The sequence below is a fragment of the Podarcis pityusensis genome (assembly GCF_964106645.2).
Source record: "Podarcis pityusensis genome assembly, chromosome: 9".
NCBI lineage: Eukaryota > Metazoa > Chordata > Lepidosauria > Squamata > Lacertidae > Podarcis > Podarcis pityusensis.
The window spans coordinates 68,641,901-68,662,753 of record NC_138034.1 but is presented as its reverse complement, the minus strand read 5'-3'; the positions used below and the strand labels follow the sequence as shown (position 1 = coordinate 68,662,753).

The following is a 20,853-nucleotide window of genomic DNA, read 5'->3' as shown; positions in this document are numbered from 1 at the left end:
CTATACAGTTTAGGTTCTTCAATCCCTATAATTCCCAGAAGAAAGGCTTCTGGTGTTGTCGTTTTTACAAACATTATTTTAAACATCCTTTTCATTTCAATATATATCTTTTCCCAGTAAGCCTTAACCTTACTACAAGACCACCACATGTGATAAATTAACTGTCCCATTTTAAGCAGGACACCCAGGAGTTACAGAAACCATCCCAGCTTCTGATCCCAATCCCAAGTGTCCTATTTTGGCTTCAGTGCACTGGCCGTGCCAGAATGCGGAATCAAAAGGTGCATTTTTTTGGTCCTGCACTATGACGTGAGTCAGGTGGCTCACACCAGATCACGGCACCAAAAGATAGAACCAAAAGACGCGTTCTTACCTTGTGCCCACTCCTCTTCCTCCTTCTGGAAATGGTGCTGGCTTCCGGAAACGCAGCAGCAACCTCCGGAAGTATGTCACCTGGAAAGCTGAGTTGCTGTTGCCCTCAAAATGGCGGCAGCTGTGACAGGTGAATGTGCATTAGGGTCTGTCAGCAGGATGGTGTAAGGCAGGGGTCAGCTGTTGGAACGCGTCCTAGGAGACGGGGGCAATTGGCAGGCCCCCAGCTGGCTCCAGCCCACCGGCCGGCAGCCGGGCGAACCGGTTCCCAGAACAGCATCAAAACTGCGGCTCAAGTCTCAGAAACCTTTAGAGACTGAGCATGCAAGCCAGCAGAGATAAGAACTCTTTGCAACGGAAGGGCAGACAGAGGCATATGTAAGCATATTTACAAGTATTTTATTCAGCATCAGGACAAAGGAAAAACATGTCTGCTCCCCTTCTGTCCAAGCAAAAGCATAAGCGAAAGCTATACAGTGGTACCTCGGGTTACATACGCTTCAGGTTACATACGCTTCAGGTTACAGAGTCCGCTAACCCAGAAATAGTGCTTCAGGTTAAGAACTTTGCTTCAGGATGAGAACAGAAATCATGTTTCGGCGGCGCGGCAGCAGCAGGAGGCCACATTAGCTAAAGTGGTGCTTCAGGTTAAGTACAGTTTCAGGTTAAGAACGGACCTCCAGAACGAATTAAGTACTTAACCTGAGGTACCACTGTACACAACGGAAGTTCCCAGCAGACTGTGCTGGAAGTAAACAGACATGTGACATACAACAATCCACACATCTGTTTTAAGGTGGAACGGAACATCATAAGAAGCCCCTGGACCTATCTGTCTGCAGAACTGTGAAAGGCACAGGAATTTGACAGTGGAACAGACTCCAGGGCCACTTTCATGGGAGGTTTTAGGCAGAGGCTGAATGGCCACCTGTTGGGGTAACAGAGGATTTCCTGCACTCTTAGGGGTTTGAATAAATGACCTTTGATAACTCTTCCAGTTCTAAGATTCTGTTGAAAGCCCTGCCAAAAAGTTAAACGGTGGCATAGCAGACCCTCAAAGTGTCCCTATTTTCTAGGGACAGTCTGGATTTACAGAAGCCATCTCGGTTTCTGATTTGATCCCAGAATGCCCCCCTTTTCCTTTGGACATCCCTATTTTCACCAGAGAAATGTTGGAAAGTATGGAGTTGTGTGACCCCCAGAGCCAAGGAGATAAGTATAGAACTTTAGAAGACATCTAAAGGCAACCCTGTATAAGGAAGCTTTTTAATATTTCATTATGTTCATATATATGTTGGAAGCTGCCCAGAGTAGCTGGGGCAAACCAGTATGCATAATAAAATTATTATTTGTATTATTATTATCAACCACCACCACCATAATCATCATCATCATGAAATAGGATATCCCTATTTTCATCGGAGAAATATTGGAGGGTATCATATGGCGTTTTGGTTTTAGGCCTTCCACATTGTTTCCTTTTGAATCCCTTCATGGGAAGATCATCCTCATATATCATTGGATGTCCAGATGTCCACAAGTTCTAGTGTCCCAGGAGAGGGGAGAAAAACATTTCTCTATCCATTTTCTCCATATTATTCAGAATTTTATAAACTCCCATCATTTCACCTCTTACTCACTTTTTCTCCAAACTAAAAAGTTCTGAACATTACAGCCTTTCTTCAGATGTACTTTATAAACTCACCACACTGGGTGGATCTACACACAGGGGGGAAACCACACACGCTATAAATAAGTCAGAAATTAAATCGTTATAACAAAAGAAAAAAACCCCACTATGTAAAAATTACTTAGAAATAATTTTGCTTTCTAGCGCCATCTGGTGTTGCATGTTTATAATGAATTCACAATGTTGGTTTTTTGACTAACGTAGCTGAGTCCACTTTCTTCTTCCTCACTAGCTCCCCCATTCCTCCATTCCCCATCGCACCTGCTGGTGCTCCAGTATTCAAATTCCCTTGGCAACCTGAAACTGCTTCACTCTTGGCTTGTTCGTTTTTGTTTTGGTTTTTTTACTTAACCACTGTTTTCCCCAGGCTGCTAGTTTTGTGAAATACATTAGAACCAGAAGAGAAACATTAACACACTGGGAGAAATGAGGTGTGCAGCATTTCGTTTGTCTGCGTTAAGTATTTAAGGTGGTGTGTGTGCACACATGATAAAGAGTTATTCTAAGTAAGGCTTCCAACTTTATGGATGACAGAGCTCCTGTGGATTAATGCACAATGACACTTTTCTATCATGGAGATGCCCTGATGGAAAAAGCATCACCTGCTTAATGTCTGTTCTAGGCACGGCTTTTAAAAACAGAGTTAGAAAAAGAAAACAAAGGAAGAGGTGGTCAGACTCATGCTATCCCATGGCATATCCTCATAACAGGGCTAAAATAATTATAAAATATGAAAGAATGATAAAGCTAAAAAACGGAATGAAGGATAATCCCATCACACCCATCCTAATATTGTAGCACACCTTCTGAATTTTGAATGTAATCTTTCAGAATGAAACTGAGATCGATTGCCTAGCAAACACCCATTCTATCAAAGCAGGAAGGCAGTCTCAGATACTGCTGTCAGTATTCCTGAAGGTAATCAATTTTTATTTTTATTTTTATTATTTATCTGACATCAGACTTCCGGGTTGGCGCCATCGCCGAATGGCGGACTCCCTCCGAGCTCCGGAGGGAGCCTGCTCGGCAGGGGCTGGTTCCTACCGCACCGGCGATGCGGGGACCCTTAAAAACCACGGCCACGAGGGCCGTGGACATGGAGACTCGGCTGGCACCGTCAGCGCCCTCCCGACTCGTGAAGGAGCCTTTTTAAAGGCTACGGATCGGGTGCCGGGGAGAAGCGTGGTGCTTTGAGTCCTCTGCTATCCCTGCCGAGCGCAGCCGCATGCCATCCGGCGGAGAGCGCTGACTTCTTCCATTGAAAATTCGGACTTTTTAACAACAACCCGTGAGTAATTTGGAAACTGGGTTTAAAAGGAGGAAAAAAAAGAATTTCCTTTTGATTTGGACACGAGCGGGGGGGGATCCAAAAAGGAAGTCAGTCCCCCCCCCTATTGTAAACCTTCTAAGACAAGGACGGGGAAACCAAGGTCCAAAAAGATTTGTATTGCTGATAAAAACTAAGAATTCCACGATGGGAAATTATAAGAACTGTGCTGGAGGACGAATTGAGGGAGAAGAAACGTAACCCCCCCCCCTGGGAACCGGGGTGATTGAAGAGAGAGCCTGGTGAAAAGAGTCGGAGATTTTGACAGCTGTCAAAGTAGCTGTCAAAGTCGGAAAGCAGAGAGGATTTTATTATGAGAACTCTGCTGGCTAAATTTGTTATAATTTGCTACAACTTTTTAAAACCTGGATACAAAATGGCGAAAACATGGATAACAATCGGACTTTTGGACTAGAGAAAACAAAGTTACAACAATCCCCCTAGAGGAGTTTCGGGACATTACAAAGATGGTCGTAAGTGGAAAAATACCATTGGAATTTTATAGAACTGGTTATCTTCTGGGAAAGCTGCAAAACGGAAATAATATTTTGTCTACAGGGTGTACAGCTAAAGGAGACAATAGAATTTTCTATTGAAGAAAGGAAGGGACTGAACGCAAGTTTTTGTTCCTGAATAACAATAACCCCTGCAGACTTACTAAGCTTCTGAATTAGAACGTTTCAGCAGCGGAACAAGAGGAAACTGGACTACAATTTGGAAAGAACAATGGGGGGAGCTTTATTAAAGATCTGAAGTTAAGTGTTTTAAAAAATAATTATGAAAGGAAAAAAAAAAAAAAACCAGCAAGGAGTTGGGGGAAAATAGGCGATTTATGGATTGTAAGAATTCCAGGCGGATAACATGGTTTGGTGGTCAGGGGGAAATTAAACCGGGGACAGAGGGGGAGAACTAAAATCCAAAGGCTTGTCAATTTCTTTTTTTGAACTGGTTTTGTTTCATCTATTATATCTTTTATTTCTTATTTCTGATATTTCTATTATATGGGGTGTCTTTATTATTAAAAAAAAAGGGAAATTGTGGAATAAAAATGGGGTGGGCCCTGGGAAAGAAATTTTTGGCTTTTTATCAAGGGTATTGATGAGGAGTGTAGAAATTTTAAATTCGAACAATGGTCTAAACAAATTAAGTTTTTAATCAGAATTGAGAGCTTGTGGAGCCAACAATATGAAACAGGAATATGATAGGGGTGGGGGAAGGGGGGAGTCCCAGAAAGTGGATATATGAAAATAAGGTTCTGAATGTATATTAACTTTTTACTTTCTGTATTTTTGAAAATTTTAATAAACATTATTTAAAAAAAAAAAATATCTGACATCAGAGACATAGCCTGACATTTGACAATATTTTCCAAAATTGAATTTCCATGCCAGAAATTAGATAACTCATTCGTGGCAAGGCATATTTCCTCCGTCATGGGGCAATCATCTATATTGTTAGCGGTGAATTGAACTTACTATACAAGGCTCAAGAAATTCCTTTTCAAAGTGGGGTGCTATATTCATCTTACTCAGTTTTCAGCTTCACGCAGCAGTGGTACCTAATGACAAAGCAGGGCTGGCTCAAGACATTTTGGCACCTGGATCCCAAAATGGCAGCTCCCTCCCCATGGGGAAGAAGGGGTGAGGGAAGATCTACATCAGGAACAAGGGGGTGGTGAGAAAGACTGACACTGGGATCTGCTGCCCTGGTGAATCCTGCCGCCTGAGGCCATTGCCTCACCTTGCCTCATGGTTGGGCCGGCCCTGTGACACAGCCTTTCATTGTCAAGCAGGAAGCTCTGCCTGCAGCCACGCCCTGCGGCTACCATCTTTTCTGTCTCTTGTGGATGCAACACACAGTCGATCTACCGGTTGATCGCCAGATGTTCCTGGTCGATCGCGTGACCCTGATCAATCAACTCCCTGTTTCTATTTCTCCTTGCCACCACTGGAGCTTTTGTGAATGCCTTATTTCCCTGTGTCTGCGGTCAAAGCGTGTGAAGGAGTGAGAGCTTCAGACTGTACACTGTGGTGTCCAAACTTTTTTCAAAGAGATTTGGTGAAGTGAAGGGCTGTGGGGGCCAACCAAAGTTGTTGAGGTTTTTTCAGGATTTTACCCTAGGGAATAAACTGCCATAGGGGCTGGATTAAACTGACCAGTGGGCCGGATTAGGCCCCTGAAACAGACCTTAGACATGTCTGCATGAGCTACTTATTGCAAGGGTCTCTCCCCCTAAAAAGAAGCTCAACAACTCTTGCCTCTCCCCCAAACTAAAGCTCAACAACTTTGCCCCCCCCCCCAAAAAAAGCTCAACAAGTATGTGCAGTTACGATAAGTAGATCACTCCCAGTTTATTATCCTGGGAGTAGATCACAGTCTCTATAGAGCTGCATGCCTGCTTTAGAGAATACAATTTGATTTGCAAAAATGGACAAGAACCCAATATTAATCCCCTTGATTTTTTGAGGGGAGACAGGTTGTTGGCATCAACAAGAATGTTATATAGTTATATAACAAGGCATGTTCAGTTATATGAGGCTGAGCTAATGCAAGCGGGATCTAAGCAGGAAGAACAAACAGTCTCTCATGCGCTGTAAGTTTTTAAAGGGATATTTAGTGAGATCTTTGGGGGCAGAGATGCTGGCAAGTGCACCAATGCCTTCTGCCACCACACTGGCAACCTGAGATGCAGGCTGTTGGCCCAAACATTTTTCCCTGGGTTCTATGGAGAAAGTCACATTGAAGCATTCAATGCAAACCTTATACACATGAATGTTGAAATGGAAGTTTTAAGGCCAGTCAAGGGGCACACCTGCACCCCACTCAAAATTAGCTCCTTCATTAAAGGCTAATCACCTAGCCATACTACATTATAGCTGTATTTATTTCCCCTGGAATAATCTTGCATGATTTGTCCACCTAGGAGAGTCAGACAAAAATAATATCATCGAAATAGCCCTAATTATAGAACACTTTCCAAAGTAGAAGCCTTATGCCCTTATTAGTAGCTGTTGCAAGAACAGAAGTCCCCCTTCCAATGTGAAGAATCCATAGCCAAGTCCTTGGCAACTACAGAAGCATCAACACAACTTTGGTTGGGGTGTTTATGGCTGTGTAGGGCAGGATCTTGGTATTTGTGGGCACTTGGGCCCCCAAGAGAGTGGGGCCCTAAGCTATAGCTTGTTTAGCTTATATGTAAACCCGTCACTGGTTATGTACCTAAAACTTTCAGAGATTGAAACGCAGCCCTATTCAGATTCACAAGATGTACACATCACAAGTTTACCTTCCAGAATAGAAACGCTGCTCTTTTGAAGATGATTTTTGAAGCTAGCAATTACATTCTAAATATGAATCATTTCCCACACAATTAGAACACTTGTTTTGCAGCCCTCAGAACTATCCTCAAAAAGCGTTTCAGTTCTGTCCCATGCCAATATTCAGTATGCATCTGGGATAGCTCAGTCGGTAGGGTGTGAGAATCTCAGGGTCAATGGTTTGAGCCCTATGTTGAGCAAAAGATTCTTTCATTGCAGAGGGTTGGACTGGATGACCCTTGTGGCCCCTTGACAGTTCTATGATTCCATCATTCTAAGTCTTGAGTACAGTGGCATTTCTTAAGGAAGACTCCCAGGCAGAGGCAGAGGAAAGGGGCGGTGGGGGCAGGCCGCCCCGAGTGTCATCACTGAGGGGGGTTAAATAAGTTGGAGTTCTTGTTATTAAATATACCAAGAAAAAAGCACAGCAAGAATTCTGGCCAATATAAGTTTCAATAGTGGGAGTGGTCCCTACTCGCAAATCAATAGTCATTTGTAACAAAAACTAATCCATTCAAAGGTATGTATTCTGGCAAGGATTACAAACTCAAACAGAGATTACAGACTCAAACTCATAAGGATATGTATAACACAATACAGTTGTACCTCAGGTTAAGTACCTAATTCGTTCTGGAGGTCCATTCTTAACCTGAAACTGTTCTTAACCTGAAGCGCCACTTTAGCTAATGGGGCCTCCTGCTGCTGCTGCCGTACCGCCAGAGCAGGATTTCTGTTCTCATCCTGAAGCAAAGTTCTTAACCCGAGGTACTATTTCTGTGTTAGCGGAGTCTGTAACCTGAAGCGTATGTAACCTGAAGCGTATGTAACCTGAGGCGCATGTAACCTGAGGTACCACTGTCCAAAGGCAAACCTATCCAATTAACACTTTCTGAAAAAGCAACATCATTATAATTCTTTATTGCACTAGCCAAAGGCAATGGCACCATCAAAAAACTTTAACAGTCACTACACAGCATACAGTAAAACCACAGTCAAATCTACTAAAATTCTTTGTTCTATAGAATAAAAGATAGTTCTCATATAAAATGTTCAAATTAAATCTCTGAGTCCCCTTTGCAGTTGACCACTAGTTTATCTAGTTATTTTGTCCTATTATTATTATTATTATTATTATTATTATTAAAATTGTATACCGCAGGTCTCAGGACTGTTACAACATAAAATCACAACATAAAATCACTAAATACATAATAAAAGATAAAAACAACCCAATAACCCCTCTCCTCAACACATTTTTAAAGGGCACTGAATGTCAAGGTCTGGTTAAAGAGGAATGTTTCTGCCTGGTGCCTAAAGGTGTATAATGAGGGAGAGCCTTCCACATTGAACTCAGTGGGGTTTACTCAGAATTAAGCATGCATACAGTTGCATTGTTACTCAGTACTCTCATTCCACATTCAAAAATACCTACAGATTGTTGGAATCAGTTTTGAGAAGTGTGTTATCAAAATGTCTGAAGATCTTTTTGAAAGACAAAAGAAATGAGATCATGGAAATAGCACTACAGTGGTACCTCGGGTTAAGTACTTAAATATTCGTTCTGGAGGTCTGTCCTTAACCTGAAACTGTTCTTAGCCTGAAGCACCACTTTAGCTAATGGGGCCTCCTGCTGCTGCCGCGCCACCAGAGCACAATTTCTGTTCTCACCCTGAAGCAAAGTTCTTAACCCGAGGTATTATTTCTGGGTTAACGGAGTCTGTAACCTGAAGCATATGTAACCTGAAGCGTATGTAACCTGAAGCGTATGTAACCCGAGGTACCACTGTACTTCCATCCATAAGCCCTTATGAGGAGAGTTGGGGCTTGTCTCTTTCTTACTTTAAAATAATTAAGAGGAGACCAAGTGGCTCATGTTCTTGCTTGCACATTGTTGTTTTTAAAAAACTTGGCAGTTTCACAACAGCTTTTCTTTTCCAGTGTTTGTTTGTGTCTTTTGACAGGCTTTACATTGTGAGGCAATCCAAAATGTTGCCTGCCGATTTCTGAATAGCTGTGAGGTTGTTTGGTTTGTTAAAGCAGAACAACAAATGTTTTGTTTTGTGTGTGGTTTTTAAAAAAAAGCTTTTAACATCCTTTTTTAAAAAAAAACCTCTGTTGCTGTGCTTTAACAAATAAATAATAACTCCAGAGCTCTTCAGTGCTCTACAGGCAACTTTTGAAACAGCCCTGAAAAACCCAGTGAACTATAGAACTATGAAGACACTGGAAGACAAATAGAGATATAAAAGGTAAAGGACCCCTGGACGGTTAAGTCCAGTCAAAGGCTAATTTGCTGAAGACATCCAGTTCTGTTGCTTGTTTACATTTGATTCAGGTAAGGCAGTGAACATGGAACATCAATTACTAGGCATCTGTAGTAGACTGGATATGGGCCAATGAACTGAAGTTCAGTATTTATTTATTTATTTATTTATTTATTTACGGCATTTATGCATCATCCAATTACCCATATTCTCTAGGTGGTTCACAAATTAAAATCAACAAAAACGCAAATTCTCAACTAACAACCAATACAAAAACACCACCAAGACAAAAATTAACAAAACCAATGTTAAAAACTAGAGATGGGGACCCTTGTGTTCAGTAATGCTTCAGTATTAAGAACCCTCCTTTGTAGAAGTCAACTGCCTCAAGGCAAATTTTAGAAAAAGGTAGTATAAACACCAACAATTGGGAAACACTTTCCTACGAGTGCTCCAATTGGAAAACATCCTTTACCAAAGGTGTCGTGGGCTTTGAAGACGCTCAAACTCAGGACGCAAGGGAGAAACGTGCTAGGAGGAAGGCACGCTAGGCAAAGCCACACCATGATCAACTCCCACCCAGAAACCTATGTCCCCACTGTGGAAGGACATGTGGATCCAGAATTGGCCTCCACAGTCACTTACAGACTCCCTTTTAAAACTGTGTTCATGGAAAACTATCTTACTCGGCTATGAATGATCGCCAAAGAACATTGCATGAGATCTCAGCTAGCTACAAAAACCATGGGCAAGGGTTTTGTGGCAATAAATCCTGTGCTCTTAAATTTTGTACACCGGCAAGGTATTTAAAATCTGGACAGGTATAACTCATCTGCTAGCTTTCCCCAGTGGTTTAAGCTAACTGCCCAGCAGTTGATCATATATTCCCCTCCGAAGGAAATAGAGATATACCTCAGATTTCTTGCACCTCTCTATAATCCTTTATTTGATGGGGATGCACGGCAGCCTGCTTAATCCTTACAGTACTATGTCCAATTTTAGCAGCATCTGCCTTTAAGAAACCTTTAGCTGCTTGACTTCCAGGAGTCTGGATGTCTGGAGGAACAAGTGAAGGCTAACACAGACCTGAGAGATTATCTCACTAAGCTGAAAGACCCCTTTGAGAGTCCCTAGAATGTTAATAGGGGAATACCTGTTTGATACACTCACATTGCAGAAGAGCAGCTGAATCCCTTTGCTGATACCTCATATGCTGCCACATGATTTTTTTGGGGGGGGGGCGTAAACTCAGACGTGTTGTGTCTGCTGTAGGGAAACAGAAGGTTGTATCAGGGAGGGAGATAAAGGACAACGGCCACATAGCCAGTATTTGATGTATTTTTTGTTTCTTCCAAGAAAACATGAGTGGTAAACCAAAGTTTTGTTTTTGTTCTGGGGGCCACAGAGAACTTACTTCACCCATTTGTTAAGTACAGTACTGGCTGTTGGTCAGTTTTTAAGCACAGTTCAAAGTGCTGCTGCTTGCTTGTAAGACATGGATGGGAAAACTGTGGTCCTTCAAAAAGCAATGGCGGACTTCAACTCCCATCATCCCTGGCCACTGGCAATGTTAGCTGGGGTGTATGGGGTTTGTAGTCTAACAGTATCTGGTGTGTGGGCTTGTCTAGGGTTGAACCTCATGTTCTAAACTGGCACTGCTATATCAGTCTTCTGTATTTGCCCAGGGTTTTCAACAGATCATCTTGTTCAGAGGTAGCCAATGTGGTGCTCTCCAGATCTTGTTGGCCTCTGACAAGCAGTATGGCTTGTGGTTGGGAATGCTGGGAACTGGAGTCCAGAAACACCTGGTGAACACTACATTGGCTACCCATTTTATCTCAGTCTTAGCCTGCTGGAGTTCTGGATTTTACTGCTTCTGCTGCTGACTTCATCTTTACTTCACTGTTGATCTCATTCCACATAGAACTCCTTGTGGACTTAATGACAAGGGGTACATGTATCTCTCAAAGCAATAAATGCAACAGTGGAAATACCGGTACTTTTCAGAATATTTGAAGAACTGTCATAATCAAATGAAAATGGGGGCAGGGTTCAAATTATGAAAACAATGTTAAGTGAAATACAGGATAGTTGTACAGTGGTACCTCAGGTTAAGTACTTAATTCGTTCCGGAGGTCCGTTCTTAACCTGAAACTGTTCTTAACCTGAAGCACCACTTTAGCTAATGGGGCCTCCTGCTGCTGCCGTGCCGTCGGAGCACGATTTCTGTTCTCATCCTGAAGCAAAGTTCTTAACCTGAAGACTATTTGTGGATTAGCGGAGTCTGTAACCTGAAGCGTATGTAACCTGAAGCGTATGTAACCCGAGGTACCATTGTATTAGATTAAAGTACTGTATGTCATATAAAGCAGTAGGTATAAGGTAGGAAAATCAATAAAAAGTTATGTCTTTAAAAATGCAACATTGGGAGGGGAAGCCACAGAGAAAACACCCAAAGATCTGGCCTAACTCCACTTGACATTAACGATGTGATTAGTAATTATCTGTTTAAGAAAAATTAAAAAAAACCCACGTCTGTGGGATTATTATCAGTGTACTGCGGAAAGGGAGGTTTGAGCTTTCCTTCCCCCAGGTGCAATCTCAGTGAAATCCACCCCACCCTTGCAGTAATTAGCATTGGAGGGGGTACCTCCCACTGATAGCAATGGAAACACCTACTTGATTACTCCATGGAAGCAGGGGTGGAAAGTCATTAGAAATTATAGCTGGGGAAAGAGGATTTACCCTGCGTCCTGAGAACAATCTTCCCACATAGACCTAGTACTCAATTAAAAAAAAAAAAAATCACACTGCCCAGTAGATAATCACATGGGTACATAGCTGTCAACGTTTTCCCCCCTTTTTTTATTAAAGATTTTCTTGTTTTACAGAAGTAAGTGTAATGCCTCATATTTTTTCCATGTAACATTTTTACAAATCCGTTTCATTTGTTGAGACATTAGGGGGAGAAGAAAAAGAAAAAGAAAAAAGGGGGGTGGAGGGAGGGAAGATGAGTGGGGGGGAATTCCCTTATTCCGAATAGGATTCCTCGCAAGAAAAGGGAAAAGTTGACAACTATGCATGGGTAACATTATATGTAGAGTCAGATGAGGAGGGTGGGGCATCATCCTTCACCCTGGGCACCAAAATGTTGTGGACTACTACTACATGTGGGCTCTACTAAATGTTGTGGGCTCTACTAGGCTGCATCAGTTGGACAATACTATTCCCAGTTCTTATGAAGGCTGTAGTTCATTGGTAGAGCAACTGCTTTGCATGTAGAAGATCCCAGGTTCAGTTCTCAGCATCTCCAGATGGGGCTGGAAGATAACTTAATCCAGTGTTTCCCAAACTTGGGTCTCCAGCTGTTTTTGGACTACAACTCTCATCATCCCTAGCTAGCAAGACCAGTGGTCAGGGATGATGGGAACTGTAGTCCAAAAGCAGCCGGAAGCTTTCACTGCCCACTAGGCATGATAGCTATGTTCTATCTCTACTACCAGCGGCATTATTCTTTTGCAGTTGCTGTTGACCACAAATTGCTGCACTCATTTCTTGCATTCCCATAGAAGAGAAGAAGAAGAAGAGTTTGGATTTGATATCCCGCTTTATCACTACCCAAAGGAGTCTCAAAGTGGCTAACAATCTCCTTTCCCTTCCTCCCCACAACAAACACTCTGTGAAGTGAGTGGGGCTGAGAGACTCCTGCATGTGGAGGAGCGGAGACGCGAACCCGGTTCACCAGATTACGAGTCTGCCGCTCTTAACCACTACACCACACTGGCTCTGGCACATAGACCACATTGGCTCTGGAAAATAGGCCACTGTGTGAACAGAAAGCTGGCCAAGATGTGTCTTTCTCCTGATCCACCAGAGCTCTTTTCATGATTAGGCCCCCGTGAATAAGGGAGAGACACATAACGCCTCCTTCAGGCCAAAAGGCTATGAGATAAGGCAGAGCCTTTGTTCAACACAGCTGCAGGCTCTCTCCCCCTCACCAACCAACAGCTGAGTCATTAACCCACCCACAAAGCCAATTGGAAGAGAAATTCTATTGGGCAGCACTGCTGCTAATCACTAGCTGACCTGCCTCTAAATGGTATACATATAACACCTGGGATTCAAGCAGCTCTGCAGGGTTTTTGTGTTACTGTTTGTTGTTGCTGATTGTGCTTGCTGTAACGCGAAGATGGTGTCTCAGGTGTGCCAGAACTACCATGCTGACTGCCAAGCTGCGGTAAACCGAATGATTAACCTGGAGCTCTATGCTAGCTATGTCTACCTGTCCATGGTAAGTTCTTCTTTGCTTGTTGGGGATAATAAACTTCACTTGCTCCCCCCCCCCCATGTAATTTCACCCTTGGTCTGATCCTATGCATATCTCTTCACAGCTAACATGCACTGAGTTCAGTAACATCTATTTCTGATAAGGCTTGGCAGATAGGTTCCTTAGCCTTGCAAGGTTCCTCAAATGTCCTCCACTATTAATGCCTATGGGATCTTGCAGGTGTTAGATGTTTCTCTATGAAGCCTGAGTTGAGAGAACATAGTTCTGTTGAAGAAACCAGGCAACTATATGTCACCTTGAGCTCACTGGAGGCCCATCAGGTTATATATCTAGCAGGGTGGATTTGATTTAAATCAAATTGATTTAAATCGCTAGTCAGTAAGACTTGATTTATTCCTCTCTTTTTTTACAGAAAGACTCATCCTTGCTGGTATAATCTTAATATTTACAACCAGATGAAGGTTTCATTTTTGGAATAAATTTTCAGAGTAGTTTTTTACAGTTATATAAAAAATTACTGATTTGGTTATACAATAGATAATTATGAAATTATTGTGAGGTTTAATAAGTTAACTGTTTGTATTTAGACAACTTTTCTGCTGTACTTTATTAGGAGAAAAATAATCATTTCCTTAACAATTTAAACAATTAACTAAAACAATAACATTATAGCATATGTATCCATGTTTGTTAACTGATGTGGTTAAACGATTAAAAAAAAAACTTACTGTGTTTTAGCACACATGAAAAATTTAAAACAAATCCTTATTTCCTTTGGGCTATAATGTAACTTAAATAGAAAACTGTCTTTAGAAAGATTTTTCTTGCCAAAGAATTTTATTTTAAAAATCCAATTTAAATTTTAAAAATCCAATTTAAATTTTTAAAAATCGATTTTTTTTGTTTTTAAAAAATATGTTAATTTTTATCCACCCTGAAATCAAGTAACTTTGTCTCCTTCCAGTCCTACCACTTTGACCGTGATGATGTTGCCTTGCATCACATGGCCAAGTTCCTGAAAGAGCAATCCCAGGAAGAGAGGAAGCATGCGGAGAAGTTCCTGCAGTACCAGAACAAACGGGGAGGACGCATCCTGCTGAAGGACATCAAGGTGAGGTGAAAAGCAGTAGGTCTTTGGGCTGTGCTGAACATAAGAGTATCTTGGGCCCTGATGCAATATCCCCACTCACCTCACAGAGTGTTTGTTGTGGGGGAGGAAGGGAAAGGAGAATGTTAGCCGCTTTGAGACTCCTTCGGGTAGTGATAAAGTGGGATATCAAATCCAAACCCTTCTTCCCTTACCTCTCATCCTTGCATCCAACTCTTGCACAGAAGCCAGAGAAGGATGAGTGGGGAAGCAGCGTGGATGCCCTGCAGTCTGCCCTGGAGCTGGAGAAGGTGGTGAACCAGGCCTTGCTGGATCTGCACAAGCTCGCAACAGAGAAGGGAGACCCTCATGTGAGTTTTCAATAATGCCACATTGTCCAGAAGCCTTCCTTATATTTAGGAGGCTTAGAGGGCTGAATGCACCACAGTTAGCTGTGATAGAGGAGAAAGCTATAAAAAAAATACCCGTTCTTTCTGCAAGGTTTCCTGTTGGGTTGAAATCACGACAGACGAGTGGCAGGCGTCATATGAGAGGCGTCTGCCGGGGCAAGCCCCGGGAACTCTCTTTTATTGAATATTACAAACATTGCCACAGGTGTGCTTGTGGCTGATTGGTTGATACAAACACAAAGCAACTTGTTGCTGATTGGTTAACATAAGTACAAGGCGGGAATTACATACAATCATTTATCACTGATAGATCAAAGGCTGAGAAACGGAGCTGGAACTAGACAGGCATGAAACCTCCTAATTAAATTATAACTAAAGATTAATATTGAGAGAACATAACATGAAAGAATACAACAATCACGTTCCGTAGATGTGGTCAGCAAAGCATTAAGAACAGGTCAGGGTACACTGTTTCATGAACTCAATGGGAACTGTTCAGAACATTCTCAGACTCAGGTGCAGAGGCAAAAACTTCTCAGCATGCAAGAGAAAAGAAGCAATAGCTCTCATAGTAAGACTTCCCACAATGCCACAGTTATGTGCAGTAAGAAAACTGCAGAAAGAGAACTTCCCTTTAGTTTCCTTCCTTCCATAAAACCAATGCCTCTTGTTTCTTTCCTGCCCCCATGGCATTTAAAAACAGGAAGACTCAACTAGAGATGGACAAATCTGTCAGCTGCTTTTCTTGGCAAGCAAGCCTGTTTGGGGTATAACAGTCTTTGCTACTATCAATAAAATTTTTATTATTGAAATCTAGAAAGTCTTTCCATGATTTGGTACCATGCGTGTCTGTTGGTTTAGCTTGTCATCTAGAGAAGGTTAATGCCACATGCCTTATTCCCCCTTGTGTCCTCCTTGTTTGAGGGCACGTTCACGAAAGCTTGTCTTAAACCAGGGGTAGGGAATCTATGGTAATCCAGATGTTGTTGGATTACAGCTATCATAATCTGACTGCTGTCTAGGCTAGCTGGTGGGATCTGAAGTCTCTGAAGCCCAACAACATCTGGAGGGCCAGAGGTTTCCTATTATTATCTATACTATTCTATAACCTTGCAGTGAATACTTGTGTAGTTGACCAAAGCTTGTCTCTGATCTTTTCAGCTGTGTGACTTCCTGGAGACGGAATACCTGGAAGAGCAGGTGAAGGCCATCAAGCTGCTTGGAGACCACCTCACGAACCTGAGGCGCCTGGGGGTGCCCCAGAATGGCACAGGAGATTACCTCTTTGACAAGCTCACCTTGGGAGAGAGCAGCTGTGCAGCATCTTAAAATGTTATAGCATATGATGGTGTTAAAAATAAATTATTGTCCTAAATGCAAAGTGGTGTGTATGTGTGGTGCCCTCATATTACTGGAGCAGTTGCTGGATTGTCTCATACACTTAGAGCAAACTGATCGCTTTCAGATCTATTTAGAGCAGGAGTTCCCAAACTGTGGTCTGCAAGCTTCATTCAAGTGGTCCATGGCATATTTATACCAAAACAATTAAAAATCAGAGCCACTAGCACAGTGCCTTACAACTGCTAAGAGGCAGAGTGGTTGTTCAACAAATTTCAAGTGGTTGGAGGGTGGGTAAGAATGTTTAAGAACTACTAATCTACACTAGCCTGATGTCCCCTAGTCTAAAATGTCTGGAGGGCATTTATATCAGACTGGTTATACAGTGCGTGAACACATCATGGGTACCCTCTGAAACTATCTAACCAATTCATGAAAGGAGGGAATAGAGGTTTTTATAAAATCTTCTGATCCATGTTGGTTGTCCCCTCCATGTTTGGTAGCAGTACACATCTTGACTAGAGACGCAAAACTACTGTTGTGGACAGTAATGTAGAACAAAAGTGGGGGGAACCTCTGGCCAAGGGGGCTGATTGTGGCTCTCTTAAGTCCATCTCTCTGGCCCTTGAGACTCACCAGCTCCCTCAAGTGCTTCTGCCTGGCTGTAATGTGTCCTTAAAGTGAGGTTATGCCTCTTGTCTGGATGGAGAGAAACCTTTGGCCTTTGTTGCCTGCCCTACCTGTAAAGCAGTGATGGCCAAACTTGGCCCTCCAGCTGTTTTGGGACTACAACTCCCATCAAACCTAGCTAACAGGACCAGTGGTCAGAGATGATGGGAATTGTAGTCCCAAAACAGCTGGAGGGCCAAATTTGGCCATCACTGCTGTAAAGGAAGCAGTGTGTGTTGATCCACCTACTTCTGCCTCTTTCTCCACCCACTGCCAGCATGTTGCCCATGAGAGAATGTGGCCCTCCAGCTGAAAAATGTTCCCTGCTCCTGACACAGGATATGAGTGATGTAAGGTTCAATATTCTGCACATGCATTGGAGAAAGGCACAGAAGCTCATCCAGTTGCCACCATGCTGCCATCTCCGGCCCTTTGCTGTGGAGTTAAGTCACCCTGGTCTGATGGACTCTTGTCTTCCTCCCTCTAAAGCTGACTTGTCTCACAAGCTGAAAAAGGTCTGCCATTTCCCTCGCTGCCTCCCTCAGGATCCCCAGTCCACATAATGAGAAGACTCTTTCACAGACAAGTGATGGAAAGGAGGTGTGGATTCACTAGGTATGAATTGTAGTGTTGAAGTGATGATAGAAACTGTCCTGGTCTGGTAGAGTCTTCCCTTCCTGTCAGGTACAGGAGGCAGCTGAGTTTTTGACAAGTGATACAATGGCCTGTTGAATTTCCATCACACTTGACACAAAGGGAAGGAGAGACACTTCTTGTGCATTGAGCTGGAAATACTTCAAGCTTATACAATCACAGAATTGTAGAGTTGGAATGGTAATCTAATCCAATTCCTTGCAATTCAGGAATCTTAACTAAGGCATCCTTGACATATGACCATCCAACCTCTGCTTAAAAACCTTCAAGGAAGGAAAGTCCACCACCTCCCTAGGGATTTTGTTCCATGGTCAAACAGCTCTTATTGTCAGAAAGTTCTTCCTGATGTTTAGTAAAAAACTCATTTCTTGTAACTTGAAGCCATTCTTTCAGGTCCTACACATGTGGCTTTAGCCCTTTAGCAATTTGAAGATGGCTATCAAATCTCCACTCAGGCTCCTCTTTTCCAAGCTAAACATACCCAACTCCCTCAGCTGTTCCTCATAAGGCTTGGTTTCCAGATCCTATTTATACCTAGCTGTATTAGCAAACACAAATGTACGCCTTCCTTTTGTCTTTTCGCGGGCTGCGTGTGATGCTTTTCATTTTCGCCAATGTGAAAGCAGCTGCCCTGATTACACTCCACCCTCTTTCTTTCCACTTATCAATTGCTCCCAGCAAAACACCTCAAAGTCATTTAAAGATAAAAGCTTCAACAGTGCAATTTCATGTATAAAAGGAATCGAAATGATTCCATATACGTAAACCATTTCAAATCCACAGATAGAGAGCATGATTTTACCAAAAAAAAAAGAGAGAGAGAGAGAGAAAACACTCCGCTGAAAAAGGCTTGTTGCCGGAGGGGAAGTAGGTTGCTTGTTAAGAATGCATGTTCCATCAAATACCCTCATTCCCCCAAAAAGACTAAACTGATGGGCCTGTGTCAAGAGCTGTAAGGTGACCCACAATAAACTTTTTGAGTTTCACACAGCCTGTTCAATTCTTCCGGTTGACAGACTGTTTGTGAACATTCTAAGGCACCCACGTTCTCTCAGCCAACGAGACTCACAAGCTCTACTCCTCAAAAATAAGTGTACAAAACGTTATACCCAACTGATTCGCTCAAAGCATTTTTTAAAAAAAAGTTTGAATGCAGGTTATCACTCTTTTTGCCATGCCATGCTTGTGAACTTCAAAGCACTGCCTGGCTGATCACTTGCTAAGAACAAAAGAGCTTTGGTGATTGAAACAGGGCTCTGAGCAGGAAGATCTGCCTGACCATGGAACATAAGAGCCTTACGAGATCAGACTAAAGGCTTATCGAGTCCAGCACCCTGTTCTCAAACTAGCTAGCTACATTCCCAGCAACTGGTCTTCAACTACTCCCAACAGTGTAAACACAACAAAACGATCACTGCTACTACCAATTGCTAACCTTATTCTCCACAAATTTGACCTTTTACATCCATCCAAGTTGGTGTAGAAAAAACATGGGGTCTTAATAAAGGGATCTGGTATTGACAAAGAGAGAACATGCAAGGTCATCCCCAAAAGCAGCAGGATGAGTAGATTTTTCTACTGCATTGTTGTGGACCCTGATTTCTTTTTTTAACTTTAATCATCAGAGAAAGGTCTCTGCTCGTTGCAAAATGCTGTTTCTATGGTGATACATTGTCAGGAATTACAGAAGTGGCCTGTGGTGCAGCTCGAAAGTTGAGATTACCTTTTAAAAATGAAATTTTAGAAAATCTGCTCCAATTTCAGGGCTTTCCTTGAGAGAGCAGAATTACAAACCACAGAGAGAAGGGTATAATATGAAAATGTATTATACCAATGAAAATTGATTGCAAAATGCAGGTTTGGGGGCAAAATTGCATACAAATATGGGTATACAGTGGTACCTCGGGTTAAGTACTTAATTCGTTCTGGAGGTCCGTTCTTAACCTGAAACTGTACTTAACCTGAAGCACCACTTTAGCTAATGGGGCCTCCCGCTGCTGCCGCGCCGCCGGAGCATGATTTTTATTCTCATCCTGAAGCAAAGTTCTTAACCCGAGGTACTATTTCTGGGTTAGCGGAGTCTATAACCTGAATCGTATGTAACCTGAAGCGTATGTAACCCGAGGTACCACTGTATTAGGAGAAATGTACACACACACTGGTGTGCAAATGCGATAAATTTAATTTAAGACTGGGCGAATGAGTATCATAAGGAAACGCTTCTGCATCAGGGCATCTGCTCTCTGGAGTGGGTAGAAGATGTCCTCTCTGGGCTCTGGGGGGACAAATCTCCTCACAAACTGGAGGCACAGTGAGGCTTTGTTGAGTCTGGTCAGGTTTCTCCCCCCACTTCTGGGTTTCTGGGGCCCAGCTCAGCCTGGGAACTTCCTGTGCTGCCCACCTGAGAGGTGCCACAACAGCACTCTGGCACGCTCTGGCTGGTTTTTTTTTTTAGCCTTGACAAAACCTAATTGTTGCAAATGTCTGACTCCCATTTCTTCCTTTCCTCAGCAAAGCGCAAAAGAACACTTCGTTGATTCATATTCTGTATCACTTCCCTACTTAGTTTTCAAAAAACCACTTATTTTTGTTCGTTTCATGGATTGGACTGAGCATTTAAGATTATTTGTTGTTGTTTAGTCGTTTAGTCGTGTCCGACTCTTTGTGACCCCATGGACCAGAGCACACCAGGCACTCCTGTCTTCCACTGCCTCCCGCAGTTTCGTCAAACTCATGCTGGTAGCTTCGAGAACACTGTCCAACCATCTCGTCCTCTGTCGTCCCCTTCTCCTTGTGCCCCCAATCTTTCCCAACATCAGGGTCTTTTCCATGGTGTCTTCTCTTCTCATGAGGTGGTCCAAGTATTGGAGCCTCAGCTTCAGGATCTGTCCTTCCAGTGAGCACTCAGGGCTGATTTCCTTCAGAATGGAGAGGTTTGATCTTCTTGCAGTTCATGGCACTCTCAAGAGTCTCCTCCAGCACCATAATTCAAAAGCATCAATTATTTGGTGATCAGCCTTCTTTATGGTCCAGCTCTCACTTAAGATTATAAGTGAAGCTTTCATTTAAGATTATAGGATGTAATGAATATGAGCTGGAACAGAAGTCATGGCAGCAAATGCATTGGGGCGGGGAGGATGTGAGAGCATTTTGAGCTAGACTCACTGCATCATGGTCCCTGCAAGCGTAAATAAATCAGCACAGGCTGGTTCTCATGCCAACCTCAAGGTTGACTCTTTCCATGCTGTAAGCAGAGGATAAACCCAATTTATTCACAGCAGGCAAAATGTGAATTGGCCGGTCATCTTACTATGGTGTGGGTGTGTGGGTGTGCTGATGGATTGTGGATCCCTTGTCACCAGGAAGCTGATAAGAAGCCCACAACAGGAGATGCAAAATCCTTTTCCTTGCTGAATTAGCTCGTATCTTGCATACTG

General features: G+C 42.7%; 1 protein-coding gene across 1 annotated transcript; it reads left to right on the top strand.

The window, feature by feature from the left end:
• Window positions 1-13,061: 13,061 nt before the first annotated feature.
• On the top strand, window positions 13,062-16,084 carry LOC308485402 (ferritin heavy chain A-like; the record flags this gene model as incomplete). Its single annotated transcript, XM_081021276.1, has 4 exons — window positions 13,062-13,261; window positions 14,223-14,369; window positions 14,591-14,716; window positions 15,917-16,084. The coding sequence occupies exons 1-4, from the start codon at window positions 13,160-13,162 to the stop codon at window positions 16,082-16,084; spliced, it is 543 nt and encodes a 180-aa protein (XP_080877402.1). The 5' UTR covers window positions 13,062-13,159.
• Between the last annotated feature and the right edge of the window lie 4,769 nt (window positions 16,085-20,853).